Here is a 20226-nt window from a genome sequence, read left to right as displayed (position 1 = left end):
ATCCAGTTCAAGTCGCTTATGCACCCTGCATAACTGTATTTTCTGATGCCTTGCAACAACTTTACGCAGATGGGCAGATTGTAACCATCAAGCAAGCTTGGGACAAAAAAAAAAAGCAGGTGTAGTTGCCAGTGGCTCGATCATGGTCAAGCCATTAAGCAAGGAGATGGCCACAAGAAAGTATCTACCCCCTGGTGCCGTTAGTCCAAATGAACCATGGAACTGAAGAATATTTTTTCGCACCAGTCAAGTCTGAGCATCCGTACTATTAACAAACCACATGTTTGCTTGCTTCATTCAAAATTCTAACCATTAATAAGAAGAAAGGGGGATGTTGAGGGTTATAAATACTTGAAGGTTGTTATATGGTGATTGTTTTAGTTTAAGGGGGTAATGTGCAACTAGCTTCTAGTATAAGGGGGTTTTATGCATTTTTCTTAAATATATTAATAATTCATACCTATATTTTAAAAGGCAAAGCCTGGTCATACGAGAATATTCATCCAAAAATACACAAATACTTTGTTCTTGGCCCTAACCTATGCCTAAAATGAACAGGAGAAAAGGACTAACTATAAGACTCAATCCTAGACAGAAAGGAAGACCTAATGTGCTTCCCTAATATACACGTTGAGCACTCCAAAAGAGATACAAACTTGAACATAGGAAAGACTTGTCGCAGCTGCTAAAGTGATGGATGACCAAAACTGATCCAAAAAACACTGTGCCAAGAAAATGAAGATATCATATAATAGGAGATGAAACAACTACCACCATCATCAAAGTAATACAGTCCGTCCTCCTCAAGCCCCCCACTAATTCACTTCTTCAAAGAGCAGAAAGGAAGTTATTTTTCCCTTTCATCATGGAACAAGGTGATTAAATAAAAACAATAAAAAAAGTAAATGTGGGGTTCATCAAAAGGGGTGGGACACTAGAAGTTTTGGCAATATGCAAGCCCATAGAAATTTGTTTTCCAAGTTATTTGTTTGTTCTTTCCTCTCACACGTTCCAAAGTGGGTAATGGCAGTAGGGTTCAGTCTTCGAAGGATGCTTAAGCTGGTGAGAGATCATTAGAAAGTGGTGCCTTGTCTTTTCAAGGTTTCTTTTTCTTTTCTTCATTTGGGCGCCCCGGGGAGGGGGGTGGCAGGTTGCATTTCTCTTGAGAATTTCCTTTTTCAAGGAGAGAGAAGAAACAAACTCACCACCTTGCTTAATGTTCTAGATTCTTTGGTTCCTTCAAATAGGGGAGATGAATGAGCTTTTGAGGGGAGTTCTCACATCTCTTTTCTATTAAATATTTTTTCCTTCACCTTTTAAAAACTCCTTCCCCCAATCATTTTCCTTAAAGCACATTATTAAAAAGGCAAGTCTGGCATCCCAAGCCACTAGCAAGCCTCCTAAGGAAGGAAAAGATGCCCACTCTTTAAATCTAGACTCCCAAATACTATTAAGAATCGATGGTCTTTTCTACTAGTTTGATCTCTTGTTAAAAATAAAATATCTAGGTATAATCTGCTAACCAAGTCCCTCAACAATTCTCCTTTTGGACCACCTTATATTCTCTCTCTCATCCCCTAAGATGTCAAAAGTATTAAGGTTCCCTCATGGAATTTTGGTAATCCAAAATTTGAAAGAATCAGCTAAAGAGTGGTAGTGTTACCTTTTGAATTTGTATAACTCTCCTGAATTTTTGAAAGATCAATTTCAAGGTGCCATGTCATCATACTAGCGCTAGGAGAGTTGTCTGTAGAAGGATTGTTTGGGCAATGGTATTGTTAGGGGGAGACCCCAAAAGCCTAAAGAGTACTTACGATTTCATAGCCATAAAGTTTTGGGGTAGACATCTCAACCTTTGACCTCCTTCCCAGCCTCCAGTTGCCAACTCATTGGAAATCGCAAGGACAATCTTGGCTTAGAATAAAGTCTCCTATCTTCTCTCCTCAATGGCTCAATGTGAGTGACGATTAAAAGCCTTTATCAACATTAAAAGGGTTAAAGCCTCTGTCGAAGGGTCGAATCCTCTTCTTTCTTAAAGGCTTGAAAGTTCTTATTTCCTCAACCTACGGCGATTGTCTAAGCATATGATGATTTTGTCCCCCTTTTGGGCATGTGATGATATGGAAGCTAGGGTTTGGTGAAAAGTTTCTCTCTCCCCTTTAGCGAAGCAATCATCTCTCCCTCTTGAGTGTGTAACAATATAGAGTCTTATGCGGTAGGTCATGTTGAATCAGTCAATTCAGATTGAAGGAAGATCCTTAAATCTACCTTTGGATAAGGTCGAGGAGTTCTCTTCTCTATTCGTGGTTGAAAAAAATGTGGTGCGCAAAGATGGGTTCGGGTTTCTAAAGAGGCGGTTTCTTTGTTTGCTAATGGGTTGTCAGTGTTCATTGAATGGAAAGGGGGTATTAGAGTTTTCGTAAGGGCACCACCTAGTACTAGATGCTGATTAGGTAGGCGAAGTTGGGAAAGTTTATGGAGTTAGGGTTGGGATGGAAAGGAAGGAAATTTTCAATGTTCATTCCCGATGGTGCAAAGGGCGAGGGTTGGAAAACTTTGCAAACAACTTCTGCGAAATCGCAAAGGAATTTCAGAAGGAATCTGAAGCCATAGTTGCAGATGACCCTTCACATCCACAATTATGGAGTTAAGTGCTGCTCGAAGGTAAAAAGAGCGAAGGCGTGGGTCATGGCAATCAATATGGCTCTAGAAATTAGGTTATGGTGGGTGGGAAAGAAGATCGGTTGTAGATTTGGAGGTGTGACGCAGTTGAAGGAACCGGGGTTTTAGAAGTTAGGACCCATCGCAAAATGACCAGAATCATTTGACCAAAATGGCAAGGAAGCTAGGGTTTCAGCAGGAGCAGCAATCTTCTCAAATGCAGTTAGGCATGAGTTTGGGGAGGAGACTACAAAGAGGAATTGGACAAGTGGTATTTTTCTGGTTCTAACCCTAGTCCAAATAATAGAAAAAAAAGGAATATCTTTTTAATAAATTGGGCAATTATTCGATCACACCCAATTTTTAGGAAAGTCTAAAGTGGGTTTGAAAGGAGGATATGATTCTTTGGGCTTCATGTAGATGGACCAAGGTGGTAGTCAAGCTTATGGTTTGGATAATAGTGATCAAATTACTTCCTTGATGGAGACCAAAAATGGGCCGGTCCAAAATTCTGTTCCTAGATCCTAGAAGCCGAGAATTGGAAATGAGGACATTGTACCTTTTTTTAGTACTTTATATTCCCAATCTACAAATTCCCAAGATATGAGTCGAATTAATAGACTCTAGGAACAAACTCATATTAGCAGCAGATAAGATTAAGATTGTTGCAATAAAATGCAACAAGTTGAGAAGAGGGATTAGAAAGTGATGTAGAGAAGAGCAAAAAATGAGAAGTTGATTTGGAGGGGACAAGTCTAATGGTCTTCGTCTTAATTATAACAAATTTGAAAGTTATTAAAGAGGGATTCTGAAGGAGAGCTTAGTATAGATAGGATTCACTTGCTAAGAGGACGCTGGGTGTAGTTATGGGGTAAGTAAAGAAAAAGAGGGAAAGAAATGGGGGGACTTGTTAGATTCAAAAGGTGATGATATTAGTGATTTCGATTATGGTGCAAGGATGTTGTTCGATGACATTTGAGAACAACATGGGTATGTTTCCGATTCTAGTGAAGAGATTGGGGATGTATCTTATGCAAGTCACCCTCGTCAGAAGGACTTGAGAGAGTTTCTATCTTTGATAATGATGATCAAGTTAACAATCTACAGTGAAGGGATGGAATTTTGCCTACACCTATGGAGGAGATTCTTAAGAAGGAGTTAGAAGCACAATATCTTTTTGATAAAGTGGGCTTAAAGTTGACTTATTTTTTAGGAAATGAAGTGCATAAATGGTGGCAAAAGTAAAAAATTTAAAGGACAAAGGGAATTAGCGAAAGTGAAAAGCTCGATAAATTATAATGGAAAAGGGTTGAAAGGGGGTTTCCTTGGCTAACATTATGTAGTGCCATTTGTTAAGGGGTACTGTTTTCTGCTTTTGTTTTTTCCTTTTTTTCCTTTTTACTTTTCCTTAGGGAGTTTTCTTGTTTTATTTGGTGGATTCCTTGTCCCCGCGCATTATAACTTCCTTTCTTTCTATCTAATATAGCTTCATTATTTACCAAAAAAATGATATTATCAGAGTCATGAGAATTGGTAGTTACTGTACAAAGATCAGTTCTTGTAAGCTTCCTGACTTTGTCTAAGCTCTAAATTCTTATAGCGCACCAGATAAGGAATCTTCTGGCCTCTAGCATTAACCTCAAATCTCCATAAATTTAAAGCTCTTCTCATCGCCCCTTCCCCCACCTCTCTCCTTAACTGTTCAATGAAAATTTCTTCTGTCTCAAGATCATAAGACATGGTGGCTCAACTTCATCATTCAGAATCTAAAAATTCCCTTCGTGACTATCTAATTTCATCACTTCCTTCCCTTTCTTCTTGTCAATTAAACCTATATCATCCATTTGTGGACAATCTATTATCTCCATAGTGTATGGTTGGTACATCTAAAACATTCTGCTTCATATCGTTTCTTATTATACGACTACTGCTATCTTCTCCTTCTTGATTCTTGGATTCATTTGTTCCTATTAGATAACCACTTTACCTAAAAGCTTAAGCTTTTAGGTCTTTTTTCAACCATGCATACAAGAACCCATCATCTCCTCAAATTTTCTAAACTAGGACAAACTTACAAATGGAATTCTCAACCATCTCCTCCTCACTTGTGAGTTCCAACCAATCCCCTTGAATGGAAGCTATTCTTGATGACTCTATGTTATGCAACCAAGTAGGAACCATTACTCAACTAGGATCCACCACTCTTTTTCCACGAGTGTACATTCGCAGGAACAAGTGCACGACACTCAAGCCCAAATTCAATCCTTCGGCTCTAATATCACTTGTTATGATCAAGGGAATCTCACATAGGTTTGATACAATGGGTAGGCTCTGATACCATGTTAGACAGTCACTTTATCTAAAAGCTTAATGTGTTTAGTAAAGTGGTAGTTTAACATGGTATCAGAGCAGAGCACATTACCAGGAGATTCTGAGTTCTAATCTCCTTGCCTGTGTTTTGTATTCCCAGTTTATTGTGTTTTTATCTCCATGTGCTGTCAGGCTGCATATGTAGGGGAGTGTTAAAGCTTGATATACATCGTTGGCCCACAACCTAATAGCTTAATCTTTTTAGGTAAAGTGGTATTCTAACAATTCCCTCCTATCTGTCGTCATCTTATTCATCACTATGGATTTCTCCTGATTGCCGAGAGTGCCTTTTTAAGAGTCAGCCGGGTCCCAGCCCTCCAAGAAGGAGGATCTTGTTCAAGAGAGATGAGTACAACAACTTGAAGCTTACTCAAGACAACCTCATTAGAAACCTTTTTTAAGTTCCAAGCGGACCTCAATTTGGCCTACATTTAGTAGTCCTAGTTTAATAATTTGGCTAAAAGTGGCCTTATTCTTACTGGTCATATAACCTCCGAGAACCCTATTAGTTGACCAAATAAAATGGCAGGTGGAGGCCAAATGCCATATCTATGCCAAAAAGATCCACCTAGGCCTTTTGAAAACTTTTCTTTAATTGGGAATTCCCAGCTCAAATCCCTTTATTACTGGTTTAATCAAGCTTTCCAAAAGCAGATTCTTTCCTATATAGCCTTCCCTCAACTCGGTTCCACCATCATCCCCGCCAAGAAATCTCACCTAGCAACTAGCGCCATGCCAGCTGCCATTCATGGAGAAACTTGACTTGGTTCCCTGTGATGTCGGGTTTCTAGAAATAAGGAATTATCAAATCACACACACACAATTGGTAGCTTTGTTCACCACCCAATGGAATCCACCAAAAAGATATAGAAGCAAGAAAACCCACCACTGTAAAGAACAAACAACTCACCACTTTAGAGATACAGAGTTATGTGCACAGTATACATGGAACTAACGTTGAAAAACTGCTTTTTTGAATCAATTAAATGAGAGTCATAAGACATTAATTGGAGCTTTCTACTTGAAGTTATGGTAGTTTGAACTTTATTGTGCAGTCTGGTAGATTAAGCTTTTTGAGTGTCTAATTTGAGCACTTCTTAAACTTTAATTCCAGGTATACTGTGCACAATTTCAACCTCTAGAATCCATTTGAAAATGGACTCAAAACTGAGCTAAAACCTGCTCATCTACAACTTCCAGAACTGAATTTGTATGCATTGTTAAGCCATCTCCCGATAGCCCAAATTTACTTGAACTCATTCAGCACACTCCTGTGCCACCTTGCCACTTCACACACATTTGTGGATCCATAATCCACACACCATAGTAATGGAAAAGCCACACATTCACCAATATAGTCTAATTGCCTACAGTGACCAATACTTTCTGGATGTCCTTGTGTAAAACCACACAATACTCTTAAAAAGAAACACCATCTTCTTACTTTCGGGAATTAGTTGTATGCTTGGTCTTAAATTTCCACAAAATTGTCAAAATTTCTGTTGAAATTTCCACTTGCCATCACCCTCGAAATCGAAATGGCAATCAGTTTCTTTTTTACATAATTTCCGTTGAATTTTCAATGAATCATTTGAAATTTGTTGAAATCTCAAAATTTTAGCGAAACTTGTCAAAATTTTAATTGTAGAACGAAATTTCCTTGGAACTCAAATGCAAGATTGGGAAGCAAAGTAAAATTTCTCTCTTAATTGATCTTATTTTTTTATTAAAACAAAAGATTATTACAAGGACTTTTGAAATTATATGAAAAATTAAATGTACAATACCATTTTATTTAATCATTCATGTCTAGATTATCCTGATTTGTATAATTAATAATACTAAATTAATTTATGGATTACATTTATATTAATCAAATATGTTTAATAAACATTATATTACAACTATTGCGCCTCATAGACAATAAAGATGTATTTAATTTGTAAATAATTAGTCTTGAAACCTACACTTTTATATCTATTAACAATTTCTAAAGTTTTATAAAAGAATTCCCTGCTTTACTACTAAATTCCATCATTTTTTTCAAATCAAAAAGTCAAAATTGACATCAAAATTGAAATTTCCATCGAAATTTCCGTACCTTTGGAGCTTTCAAATTTTAGTCAAAATTGAAATTTAAGACCTTGAATATATGAAACCCTTATTAGGGATGTTCTCCAAAGATAAAACCTATAGAAAACATTAGATCTCAATCTAACCATAAGAAGGTGACCAAATTTCTGTACTTTTAGAGCTTTGAAATTTTAGTCGAAATTGAAATTTAAGACCTTGAATATATGACACCCTTATTGTTGGAACAGAAGAAGAAAAAATACTGAAAAATGCCTCTTTAATTTACTGACTTAATGAAGAAATTACATATATAAAAAGCTACAGTGCTGCAGCACTTTTTTGCTGGATTTTTTAGATTCTTTAAATAAACCTAGAAAGAAGGCAAAGAATATGACAGGTTCCTAGACTAAAAAACTGAACAGAACTTTGAATAAGAATCACACTAGCTGCAACTTGTTGACTGAATAATTTTATTGCTGAATGTTCTGCTGACTGTAAGCTGAGTTGTCTGCTGACTTTTCAACTAAATAACTGAAGTAACTAACTTCAGCAGGTTCACAGCTTTCTCACAAATTCCCCTCTAAGGCCGTGAGTCCTAACATGTCTCTAAACTTCAAAAACTTCTCAGTAGTAATAGGTTTTGTGAGCATGTCTGCTGGTTGTTCATTAGTGCTGATGAATTCTAGCTGAATTTCTTCCTTCTGCACAAGGTCACGAATAAAGTGATGTCTGACCTCAATATGCTTTGTCAGCCTTACAGTCCTTCATATGAAATTTCTTCAAAATATCAGCTACATACTTTTCTTGGGAAATGAAAATTTTCCTTCTTCCTTGCTTAACTTGCATCCCGAGGGAGTACTTCATGATCCCTAAGTCCGTCATCTCAAAATTTTTCATCGTTGAGCTCTTGAAATCAGCAAGTAAATGAAGACTGCTCCCAAAGTAAATCAGACCATCAACGTACAAGCAAACAATGATGAAATCAGTTTCTTTTTTTTAAAAAAATAAAGAGCTGGTTCATGAGAGCTTTTCTGAAATCCCGAAATCTGAAAATAAGAATCAGTCTTACTGTTCCAAGCTTGTGGAGCTTGTTTGAGGCCATACAAAGTCTTGTTCAATTTGTACACCTTTTCTTCTTTGCCTTTCACTTCATATCCACGTGGTTGCTCAACATAAACTTCCTCATTCAGTTTTCCATTGAGAAACGCAAATTTAACATCCATTTGATACACATTAAACTCCAATTTGGCAGCAATTGCAAGAGCAAGACGAATTGTCTCAATTCTTGTAACCGGTGCAAAGGTCTCATTGAAATCAACTCCAGGTTGTTAAGAATAACCTTTGGCAACCAATCTGGCCTTGTACTTTTGAATGGAACCATCCTCGTTGTACTTGATTTTGTAAACCCACTTGAGACCAATAATGTCTTTGCCTTCAGGAGGATCCACAAGCTTCCATGTGTTGTTTTTTTCAATCACGTTCAGCTCTTCTTCCATGAACTTTTTCCATTTTTTATCCTTCATTGCATCTTCAAAATTCTATGGCTCACAAGAGAAAAGAGCAAATTCTGAATTTTCATTAGAAAAATAGCTTCTAAAACCATATCTCACTGGAGGTCTTCTAACTCTTTCAGATCTTCCTAGGACGGGCGAAGAGGATGAAGTTCCTTTATTTTCTGAATTTTCAAATTTTGAACTAAGGTTCTTGGGTGCAATTTCAGTTTCTGAAATTGCTGGATTCTGAGATTCAGTAGCTGATTTAGGTCTTGTTGCTTCAGCAGGTACAAAATCTGGAATATTTGTTGAGTTCTGGCCGTTGGAAGTCCACTGCCGTACTCTCCTTTCGTCAAAGATGACATCTCTTGCCACTGTCAACTTGTGATTAACAAGATTCAGCAACCAGTAACCCTTTGATTCATCGTTGTACCTAATAAACAGAAGCTTCCTCCCTTATGATCAAACTTGTCCTCGTTAGGAGCTTTGTTGAGTGAGTAGGCTAGACAACCAAACACTTTCAAATGGCTAACATCTGGTTTTCTCCCACTCCAAGCCTCATAGGCTATTCTTCACTGATTTTGTTGGTGACTTGTTTAAGATATAAACAGTGGTATGTACAACTTTAGCCCAAAGAGGATTAGGAAGTCCTTTACCTTTTAACATGCTCCGAGCCATTTCAACAATGGTTCGGTTCTTTCTTTCAGCAACTCCGTTCTACTGAGGGCTTCTACTCACTATTAGTTGCCTTTGAATGCCTTCCTTCTTGCAATAATTCATGAACGGGTGATATATGAATTCACCTCCACGATCAGTTTTTAAGGTCTTCATTTTCAGTCCACTTTGCCTTTCAACGAGGGCTTTGAACTCCAAAAATATTGCGAAGGCATTTGATTTTTGTTGAATAAAATACAACCATATCATTTTAGTAAAATCATCAACAAAAAGGATGAAATACCTTTTGTTTCCAAGAGATGGTGTTCTTGTGGGATCAAATATATCTGCATGAACAAGCTTCAAAGGAGCTTTGGCCCTCCAAGAAGTTTTGGGGAAAGGAAGGTGGTGCATCTTCCCATAAATACAGCCTTCACAAACTCCTTCAATTTGATTTATTTGGGGAAGACCACGAACCATATCCTTTTGCTTGAGAAGCTGCAGTCCCTTATGATTTAAATGCCCATATCTGAGATGCCATAGTTGAGATTCGTCTGAAATTTCACTCTTCAAAGCCACTGGACTTGTGTAGTTGATGGAGAGTGGAAAATCCTTGTTTCGAGTCATCTCAACTTTAGCCATCAGTGAGTTCTTCTTGTCTATGATTCTGCATTCATTTCTTTTGAAGTGGACTTGATATCCTTTTTGAATTAACTGCCCCACACTCAAGAGATTGTGAGCAAGAATTGGGACATAAAGAACATCATGGATGAATTTTTGCTCACCTGATATGGACTGCACTGCTATTACACATTTTCCTTCAACATTTACAAATTTCCCATCACCAAGAAAAACGGAATTTGAAGCATTTTCATCAATTTTAACAAATAACTCATGGTTACTTGTCATATGACTGCTGCAGCCACTGTCAAGGTACCAAACCTTGTCGTCGTTGCTTTCAGCATTGAGACAAGTGAGAAACACTTGCTCTTCATCATTTTCCTTGCTGAAATTTGCATCTGAACTTTCATTCTTCTTGTGCCAACAATTCCAGTCTGAATGGTTTGGAATGCAGCACCTCTTACACCTTAAATAGCATTCAGATGAGGTGTGATTTGACTTCTTGCATATGATGCAATTCAGTCCTTGATTGCTGGACCTTTGAGGCTGAAAATTCCTGCCTCTGCCACAGCCTCTTCCACGACCACGGGACTGATTATTTTGGCCTCTTTGAGACTGGTCTTGTTGCTGAAAATTTCCCTTCCTCTCTGGATTTTTCCGGTTCAAATTGAGCTTTGATATAAAAGCCTGCTCCAAGGGCTGACTTGAACTTTTAATTCTTTCCTCATGTGATTCTAAAGAACCACAGAGGTCAAACATGGTCATAATTGAGAGGTCTTTTGATTCTTCTATTGCTGCAGCTGCATGATCAAATTTTGGTGGTAAACTTCTAAGAATTTTTTCAACGATCTTTTTTCTTCTATCCAATCACCATAAGCTCTGATTTGGTTGACTATTTCAGCAACCTTGGAGAAAAAATCTTTGATGCTTTGAAAATCTTTCATTGCCAAGCAATCAAAGTTCTTCCAAAGAGATTATGGTCGGATCGAGACTACTTTATTGTTTCCTAGAAATTCCTTCCGCAGTGTTTCCCATGCTTCTTTAGCCTTTTGAATGCCAGAGATGCAGGGATAGATGGTCTTGCTGATCCCTTGATGAATATAACTCAAAGCAAGAGCATTAATTTTTTATTTTTTCTTTGTTCTGGGCAGATCTCTGAGATGAGGTTGTTGTGCTAGTGTTTGTAGAGGATGAATCATCATTTGCTGAAGTTGAATCATCGTACCCTTCTTCAATAATCTCCCATAAGTCTCGTGCAATGAAGAAAATTTTCATTTGATCAGCCCAGTACCCATAATTTTCTCCTTCGAAAATGGGTACTTGGTTTTGAGAATAATTGAACATAGTTCCAGCAAAGGAAGAGGTGTGGGACGACATGGCTCTGATACCAAATTTTGTTGGAACAGAAGAAGAAAAAAATACTGAAAAATGCCTCTTTAATTTACTGACTTGATGAAGAAATTACATATATAAAAAGCTACAGTGCTGCAGCAATTTTTTTGCTGGATTTTTTAGATTTTTTTCTATTTTTTCACTACTTAAAATGACTGGGATAAGGCCACTATTTATAGGGCAAAGTACATGGGGAATAGATGGGAAATTTTAATATTCTGGGGACTTAACAACTCATTAAATAAACCTAAAAACAAGGCAAAGAATATGACAAGTTTATAGACTAAATAACTCACTCCTGTGCTATTAATGGATGACAGCTGTGTTCCACTTTGAAAAAACTGAACAGAACTTTGAATAAGAATCACACTGGCTGCAACTTGCTGACTGAATAATTTTATTGCTGAATGTTCTGCTGACTGTAAGCTGAGTTGTCTGCTGACTTCTAAATAACTGAATTAACTAACTTCAGTAGATTCACGGCTTTCTCACACTTATTAGGGATATTATCCAATGACAACCTACAGAAAACATTAGATCTCAATCTAACCATAAGCAGGTGACCAATGGTTTACAATTTTTTAACAAAAGGAATAAAACTCGCCCAGCAACCACCATCTTTCCTCCCTTAAAGAAAGATGGAAAGAATGGAGGTCGTTTTTCTCTAGAATATTAAAAACGTCACCTCACCCCACAAAAGAAAAACTTTTTACCAATGAAAATTCCTCATCCCTTGTTGATTTTGAAAGAAGAAACAATGTAATGCCAATCAACTCAATGGCGGGAGGACCAAAGCAGACACTGAAAGATTGTCATAGCTGCAACATTGACTCTCAATGACAGTCCTGGAACTTAAAGTAAGTGTTCCCATGATAACGCATGAAAGAAGAAACAAAACAACTCAACAGAGAAAAATCATCATCTAAGTATGGACATAGTGCAAACTCACAAGCTTGCCAATTAATTAGATAAGAAACATACAGGGGATTCCAAGTGCATGCTGAAACCCATACAGCCTCACCAAGGTTTCCTTAAGATCTTGCAAGTCCAGGTCTTTCCTCAAGTTCAACCACTTTGGCAATTTCTCAATGAAGACTTGATTTCTCATAAAGAACCTCAATATCATAGATTTGATGATGTATTTCTTGCTTATCCAAGCATGCAGCTTTTCCTGCAATTCCTGAGAAATATACCAATTTCTCACAGCCAGCAATTAATTTATGCAGGAATACTCCAAAATATTGCAGCAAATCAGGAACTGATGCTAGCAGGATCAGTTTCTCCACAAATTTTTATTTTCATTGATAGAAAAAGAAGAATATTCCTGCAGAAATTGAATGCTTGCTGTTAGACAACAGACGAAATGAAAATCCCATGAAGGTATAAGACCTAGAAAAACAACAAAGGAGGAAATGGAACCATCTTGTCAAAAGCTCAAGCGAACGAGACAAGGAAAAGAGGTGGACAAAACTACATTCCCCATCCAAGGATCTTTCCAGAAATGGATATTATTACCCCTTCCCACCAGGAATTTAATATGGGGAATTAAAAGGAGGTAAATCTGAGAGATTGCTTTCCTTGGACTCTGAAGAACATCTATATTTCAAATTAATATCCCACCCATTCTTGTCTAATTCATACTTACCTTTTACAACTTTATGCCACAAGAAGGAATTCTCTAGCGGAAACCACCAAGCCATTTAGCTAGAAGGGCTGTGTTTTTAGACACCAAATTTCCGATACCCAGACCACCCTCCTGTTTAGACCTGCCCACCACCTCCCAACTTACCAAGTGATCCGTAATGCGCCCTACCCCCAACCACAATAAGTCCCTCATTATCTTCTTAATCTCACTAGCAACCCCACTGAGATCTTAAAGATAAAAAGAAAGTATAAAGGGATACTAGAAAGACAAGCTTGAATGAGACTAATTCTACCACCGAGAGAAAATCCAGCACCAAATCCTCAATATTTGCAATCAGTTGCAATTACTCCAGTTCTCTCACAACAAATCTTCAATTTATCACAAATAGTTGAAAAATCCTTAAATATTCTTTAAAATATTCTGGCTAAACTCCAATCCACTGTCAAGATCATGCACTGACAGACAAAAGACCACCCTCAGATCAAAACATCCTGCCTTTAAAATCCATAGTCACAGCTTAATTCAATTTTCTCACAGTGGGTATCAGTCACTCAGTTTTCCAGTCAAAAATTTTTCGCACTTCGGCCAAAATATCTCAGGTTAATGTCTGGGTAATTGAGTGGGTGGGTTAGGGGCTTTTGGGTTAATCTGTTATGGATAGGTTACACAAGAGAGAGGTGAGATATGCAGATGTCTTATAGCTAAATTGGGGGCTAGGTCTGTCATGTACGGACCTGAAGACTGAGCAGAAGCCAGAAGGCTGGTGTGGCAAAGAAAGGATTATGTAGCAATTGAAAGGGGCAGAGACAAATGGTTTTAATGGAGTCATCAGCAATGGGTTTGGAAGCTGTGACGAAAGGGGATTTTGACAATGCAAAGATCAAGAAAAGTTTAAATTGTGATGGTGGAAGGAATACGAGACTGGAAAGATTCTAGCAGTGATGTGATTCTGACAGAGGAGCTCCATCTCCTGTGACTGTTGATGTCTCCCAATGTCTCCTGCTGCTTCTCCTTTATGAAGCAGCAGCAAGATTCATATTTTTTTTTCTCTGAGAAATGAAATACATAAACAGAAAACATGAGAGGGAGAATGGCGAACATGGCAACTCTTCTCGTCAAGGTTCTCTGCAATAACACAAATATGGCAACCTTCATACATCCCTCTCTCCTGAGCCCTTCTCTTCTAAATCCTTCCCCTCTCAATCAGTGACCCTCTGAAAATATTTCATTCAGTCTCATAGTTTCTACCTTCACTGACCTGAAACTGGTTCAAACAATCACGCAATCCAGGTACTCGTCGAGGACCTACGGAACTTCATTGTCCTCCTTTGGTTGTCGAGCACATTCGGAACCCTCGAAGAACATCAGAACAGCTGCGCCTACAAGTACTTAACCCCAAATCCAGAGGCAACCATCATGCGATATCGAGCTCTCAGGTAACCCTCAATTTGCATCAGAATTCATTGGCCACCATATCCTGAACCTGGAACTTTAATGAAACTCTCGATTAACATCAGAACAACGTCACTCATCTAGTTCTGAATCCCAAACCTCTGGTATTTTCACCTTCATCCTTCCGAAGGCCCCCACAGCACTTGTACCCTATACTGCAGGTCTGTTTCTCTTTAGAACACCATTGCCCATCTAGAATGACCTCCCAATATTACCACAGTACCTGAACTCTAGTTGCTTGACTCATTATGGCAGCAAGATGGGAGGCTACGCAACTTTCAAAATGTGGCGATTTCCCATCTCCAGTTTGCTGATGATACAATTTTCTTCCTTGATGATCATAGTCCCTCTTCGAGCGGGTGTCCAGCCTCAAAATTAATATGGGGACAAGTGGTTTAGCAGCTATGAATGTACTCAACAAGTGAGCTAGGTAGGTAGTGGGCCACTGAAGTGGGGTGTGGCATTCTGGATTGGCCTTTTACCTAGGGGTTCCTCTGGCCAGGGAGAGGGGGGATCCTAGAGCAGTGGAGTTCTGGAATCTAGGGGTGGAATGGGTGACGAAAAGGTTAGATTTGTGGAAGGGGGCTCTCCTCTCTTTAGGAGGTAGAATCACTCTGATTTAGGCTTGTCTTTCAAGTATTCCCCTTTATTTTCTGTTTGTTTTTAAGGTTCTGATGGGGATTACTAGTAAACTTGAGGAAATCATGAGAGAATTTTTGTGATCTGGTGTGGGGCGTCATAGGAATCACTTAGTTAGATGGGATGAGGTTTGTAGGCCTAAAAAGGAGGGAGGGCTGGGTCTAGGTAAGTTGCTGTCTAAAAGCACCGCTCTTTTAGCCAAATGGTTATGGCGCTTCCCTCTAGAAGAATCTTCCATTTGGCAGAGAGAGGTGGGAAGTAAGTTGGGTTGGATGAGAATGGGTGGAATACCAGTAGTCATTTAAGATGTTTTTGGGGAGTTCTTGGAGGTCCATTTCTCAGATTTATCCTTCCTTTATCCCTCACGCTAAACTTGTGGTGGGGAGGGGGTCACATGTCCGCTTTTGGAAGGACCCTTGGCTGGGTAATTTAGTTTTGTCCACTTCTTCCCCACTTCTCTTTCATTTGAGTGCAGAGAAAAATAGAGCCATATCATTTTCTGTTGGGGATTTGAGTAGTCCTTTGGTTTCCTGGAATCTTTTAATGTTTAGGGAGATGAAGGAGTTAACTTCTTCGCTATCTTTATCAACCGGAAGTAATCTTTCATTAGGGAGGGATGTTCATTCTGGGTCATTGGATCAATCAGGATTATTCTTGCAAATATTTTTCTGAATTTTTTATACATCCTAATTCTTCATTTCTGCTCTTTCCTACAATATGGAAGGCCAAGGTTCCCTAAAAAATTAAGGCTTTCACTTAGTTGCTTTTTCTTAATTTAACAAATACAAACTTCTTGTTGCAAATCAGAAGACCTTTGAAGGCTCTTTCTCCTGATGTTTGTGTGCTCTGTTTCAAGGACTCTGAGACAGCTTCTCATCTCCTTTTACAATGCTACTTTTCTTGGACGATTTGGAAAAGCTGTTTGGTATTATGGGGGAGACAGATGGAATGTAATGCACGGATATTCCCTGGGAAAAAATTAATCTGGGAGCTGGTCTGGGATAAGATCCAGTTTTTAGCATCATTGTGGTATGTTGGATTTGGGTTTTCTCATAGGAAATAGTTTCCAAGAGATCCAAAGATATTGGAGGAATAAGCTGGCTAGTTGAGTCACTCCTTTTTCTGTAGATTTTAGTTGTTTTTTCTGGTTTGTTCCAGATTTTCTTTGGGAGTAATATTATCCTCCCTCTTGTAAATTCTTTTCCCATTAATATAATTTTTTTCCTATCAAAAAATAAATAAATAAAAACCTTTCGGAGACAGCTGTAGAAAAAAATATTCCCCTGCTTCTGCGCCGCCGCAGCTGCCTTCTTCTTGGCAGCAATAACAGTTCTACCTTTTTCGTTTTCCCTTTCTATGTTTCTGCCGCAGTCTTCCCTGCCATGGCAATAATGACTTTTTTTTTTCTTTTTTTTTTTAAGCTTGGAATTTGGATTGAAGGGGCCCTGCACTGATACATGAGGTGGCCTGAGACAGAGATAGGGTAGACAGAAACTTGGAATAACTGCAGTGGTGGCAACAGAGGGATTGGTGAGTCATGAGTAAAACAGAGTGTGCAATATATATATGATATAGGAAAGCAGAGAGAGAGAGAAGAAAAAGAAAACAAGAAGGATAAGAACAAACCAGGTGTAGGGAGAGAGAGACTGAGGAAAGAAGTATGACTATAGGAACTTAGGCAATTCAACTAATCCAAATCAATAATCCCTTACATCCACACGCCTATATTTATATGCAACTAAAAGACCCAAGATAAAACAATAAAAAAATAGAAATAACCTCCCAGTAATCAAAAATTACAAAATAAACTCCAAAAAAGGGCGTCCTCAGGCCACAAGGTTCCCCACTTTGTGAGGGTAGAGGGAGGGTCGTCACTGTGTATGCAGCCTTACCTTTGCTTTTATGCAGAGAAGCTGTTTCCTTGGACTCGAACCAATGACCATAAAAATATGCCCTAAGGAATCAAATATATATTTAAAGAAAACCCAAAATATAAAAATATCCCAAATAACATTAAATTAAATAAAATTCCAGCAAAAAAAAATCTCTAATTTGTAACTATCCAAAAGGATATGATCGTCAAAAATTATCCATGGGCAGTCCCCTGTCACATAGTCTATGAATTCTGTTAGATTACCACTTTACCTAAAAGCTTAACTTGAACACTTCACCACACTTACAGCCTGACAGCACGTGAAGAGATAATTACAGGGAATATAATAATTTTTGAAACACCACACAATAAACGCAGGCAACGAAACTACAACCCAAGACCTCCTGCTAACCAGCTCAAATACTATGTTTGATTACCACTTCACCTAAAAGCTTAATCCATTAGGCTATGGTCCAACAAATGTATATCAAGCTTTAACAAATACAATATCTCTCAATTACATGAACTAATCAGCTACACAGTATACATAAGTTGAAGCGATGACCCTACTATATTCCTCACATTTTCAGGATCAATGGTCGTCACAATAAGATGTCGTGACTCATGATCAATTCTTTGCATTGAAAACTATGCACCTAAAATTAGGGGAGAGATCAGATAAGACTCTAGGAACATAGCATGCTCCCCAACAAGAATTGGATGGTCCACAAAGGAAGTAATGATATTGATGACCTCAGGAAAGAAGTTGATTACCCATAATCAACCATTGGAAGATTTTTATCCTTCTGCAGTCCCAGTCTCCCTTTCAGCATCAAGATTACCTGCACATATCAAAGACTACTAAACACCACTCTGAAGATCACATCATTTCGGAAACAGTGAATAAATTAAAAGTTGAAAGGATGGAAACATCTCAAAAAACTGATGGCTATCATATTCTTCATAACCTTCAATCATCTTAACAGAAATTGGTGCCTAGCACTGAGTGAACTTTAGAATACTTAAGCATGTGTCACTTATACTAGTCGAATGAGTTTTTTAAGACATATTGTCACTCCATCCTAGAATCTTCACTACTGTATATATATTTGAAGAAGCAAGTATAAGAACAAGCATTTTAGAAAACCCATTTGCAATGTAGAGAGTAAAGGAGTGGTAGATCCACCAATACACCAAAACAAAAAATCAGAAACCATGTTAGACCCGGTTATCTAAAAATTCATTAACAGTAGAACTGCTTCTTCAACAAATACCATTAGACCCCACATATCAGTCAAAAGCTTGGAACCAGGTTCCCTACCTCATCATCATATTTTATATCTGTTATCCAACCGCCCTCTTTCAGCCTTTCTACTTGGTACACCCCTTCATTAACAAAATTTTCAATTTCTTCTCTTTTCTTTCCTGTACAAATTTTAGATGACACTAATTAAGTTTGGTAATCAACAATCAAGCCAAACCTGAAGATACCAAAGTACCTCTAGTGAAGGAAACATTATCCAGCCAATTTCCATATATGTTATCAACCAATGCAGTCAGCATCTCACAGTTTTCTTCTGACATTGTTTTGCGCACAAGCTGATCCCCGGCACTTTTGTATTTGCCAATCCTTTGTATTTGTGGTTCAATTCCAACTTCCTCAAAAATGCCTGAAAAACAATTTTCTAAGCAGTTCTGATGTATTTTTTAAAAATAAATAAATAAATTTGAAACCATGAACCATAAATATGGCAAATTATTGAGCATGGAGTAGACTTCCTCATGATATTGTACACGAAACGACATTGTCATGAACAAAAAGGAATAATCAATAAATGACATTTGACAGTGTCAAAACTGGATCAAGTATTATTATGAGGGACATCTACAGAATGCAAAGACAAGAAATTAAGAATATTCACATAAGACTGAATGCTTGCATAGGAACCATGTCCACACAATTTAAATCACCACAAGTAATTGTAGGTAATTCTTTGAAGGCAACAAGGCAATGGAAAATATTCCCTTGCTATTCAATGGCCTAAAAAAAGACACTTAATCGAATACATGATTCTTATGAGAGGATCCCTCACTTACAGAAACAGTTTCCATGGGTAGAATCTTCTACTAATTAAGCTTAACAAATCAACCACCAAATCAAAGCTCTGCAAACATTCATCCTACGTTACAAATTATTTATGCAGAAGAGTAAATAATCAGGATAGACATCTCCAGAGAACATATCCAGAAACCAAATGAATGCACGATGGATGAAAAGTTTAGCCAACAGCACAGATTGCAGTACTTGCCATTACTATTTTTATAGAAAAGAAGCTTTGTCAGAACAGGCAAGAAACAGATACAATAGCAGAGAACAAGAAGTACAATAGAATGTTGGAATATACTTTTTGGCATTACAGGAGAAAGCTGGGTTTGTCCTCCCTCAGTGGAAGACCTTTCATAAATATAAATATCCCTCACAGGTTTCGGTAGAAGAACAGACAAGGCAACTTTATGGAAGTGTGGCTTTTTCTCAGTATTATGGGGCTTATGGATGGAAAGTAATACTCAGATATTTTCTGGTAAAAAATTAAATCAGATGTTGGTTTGGGACAAAATCAAATATTTGGCCTCTTCGTGGTGTGTCGGGTTTGATTTTTTAAAGAGGCGAGTTTCAGCAGCTGCTAAGGGATTGGAGGAACACATTGACTGGATAATTTTTTTTCTTGGACATTTTTTGTGTGTTTTATGTTTTTTGTTTTGTGTCTTGGAGAGTTTCAGTTTGTCTCGGGAGATTTCTCATTCTCCCTTTGTAAATTCTCTTTCTATTAATGACATCTTCTTTAGTTATCACAAAAAAATAAAGCCGCCCAGTCTCAGATGACATCCAGAAGCCTAAAGCCCTTAAAACAGCCTACACTACAAGCCCAAAGCGAATCCAAATAACGCACCCTATCCCAAAGAAACCCCAATGATAATCTCTTCCCAGAAAAGTTATAGCATTCCTCTCCAGCAAAATTCCCCAAAGCGCAACACATACAGCACACCTCCATATCCTCATAAGATCCATACCCTTCGCAAAACCAATAAAATAAATGAGCAAGAACTTCCCCACCGACTTTGGACAAACCCAGTCTTCACCAATGACTCCAAAAAGTAAACTCCACAAGCCACAAGCAAAAACATTGAAGAAACAAATAAGACCCCAGTACTTAATAAATTTCTGGATTATGGCGATTATGAGATTCACGGGTAGGGCTAACCACTAACAAGATAACCCACCAAAGTTAACCTCCATGCTCCATAACAGAAATAAACTAAGGTTAATGTAGAAATCCTAAGGATTATTAGAA

General features: G+C 37.9%; 1 protein-coding gene across 1 annotated transcript in view; it reads right to left on the bottom strand.

Annotated features, from left to right (window-relative positions):
- LOC131146378 (serine protease SPPA, chloroplastic) overlaps positions 1–20226 on the bottom strand; it is a 137677-nt gene that overhangs the window by 65260 nt on the left and 52191 nt on the right. Inside the window, exons 4-6 of the mRNA XM_058095964.1 lie at positions 18373–18543; positions 18195–18298; positions 17648–17715 (exon numbers count right to left, since the gene is read on the bottom strand). Of these exons, the coding sequence (XP_057951947.1) occupies positions 17648–17715; positions 18195–18298; positions 18373–18543 (343 nt within the window). The remainder of the gene's footprint in view (positions 1–17647; positions 17716–18194; positions 18299–18372; positions 18544–20226) is intronic.

Source organism: Malania oleifera, chromosome 13, assembly GCF_029873635.1.
Source record: "Malania oleifera isolate guangnan ecotype guangnan chromosome 13, ASM2987363v1, whole genome shotgun sequence".
Taxonomy (NCBI): Eukaryota; Viridiplantae; Streptophyta; class Magnoliopsida; order Santalales; family Ximeniaceae; genus Malania; species Malania oleifera.
Note: the sequence above shows the minus strand (reverse complement) of the source record. Positions and strands in the feature narration are given on the sequence as shown.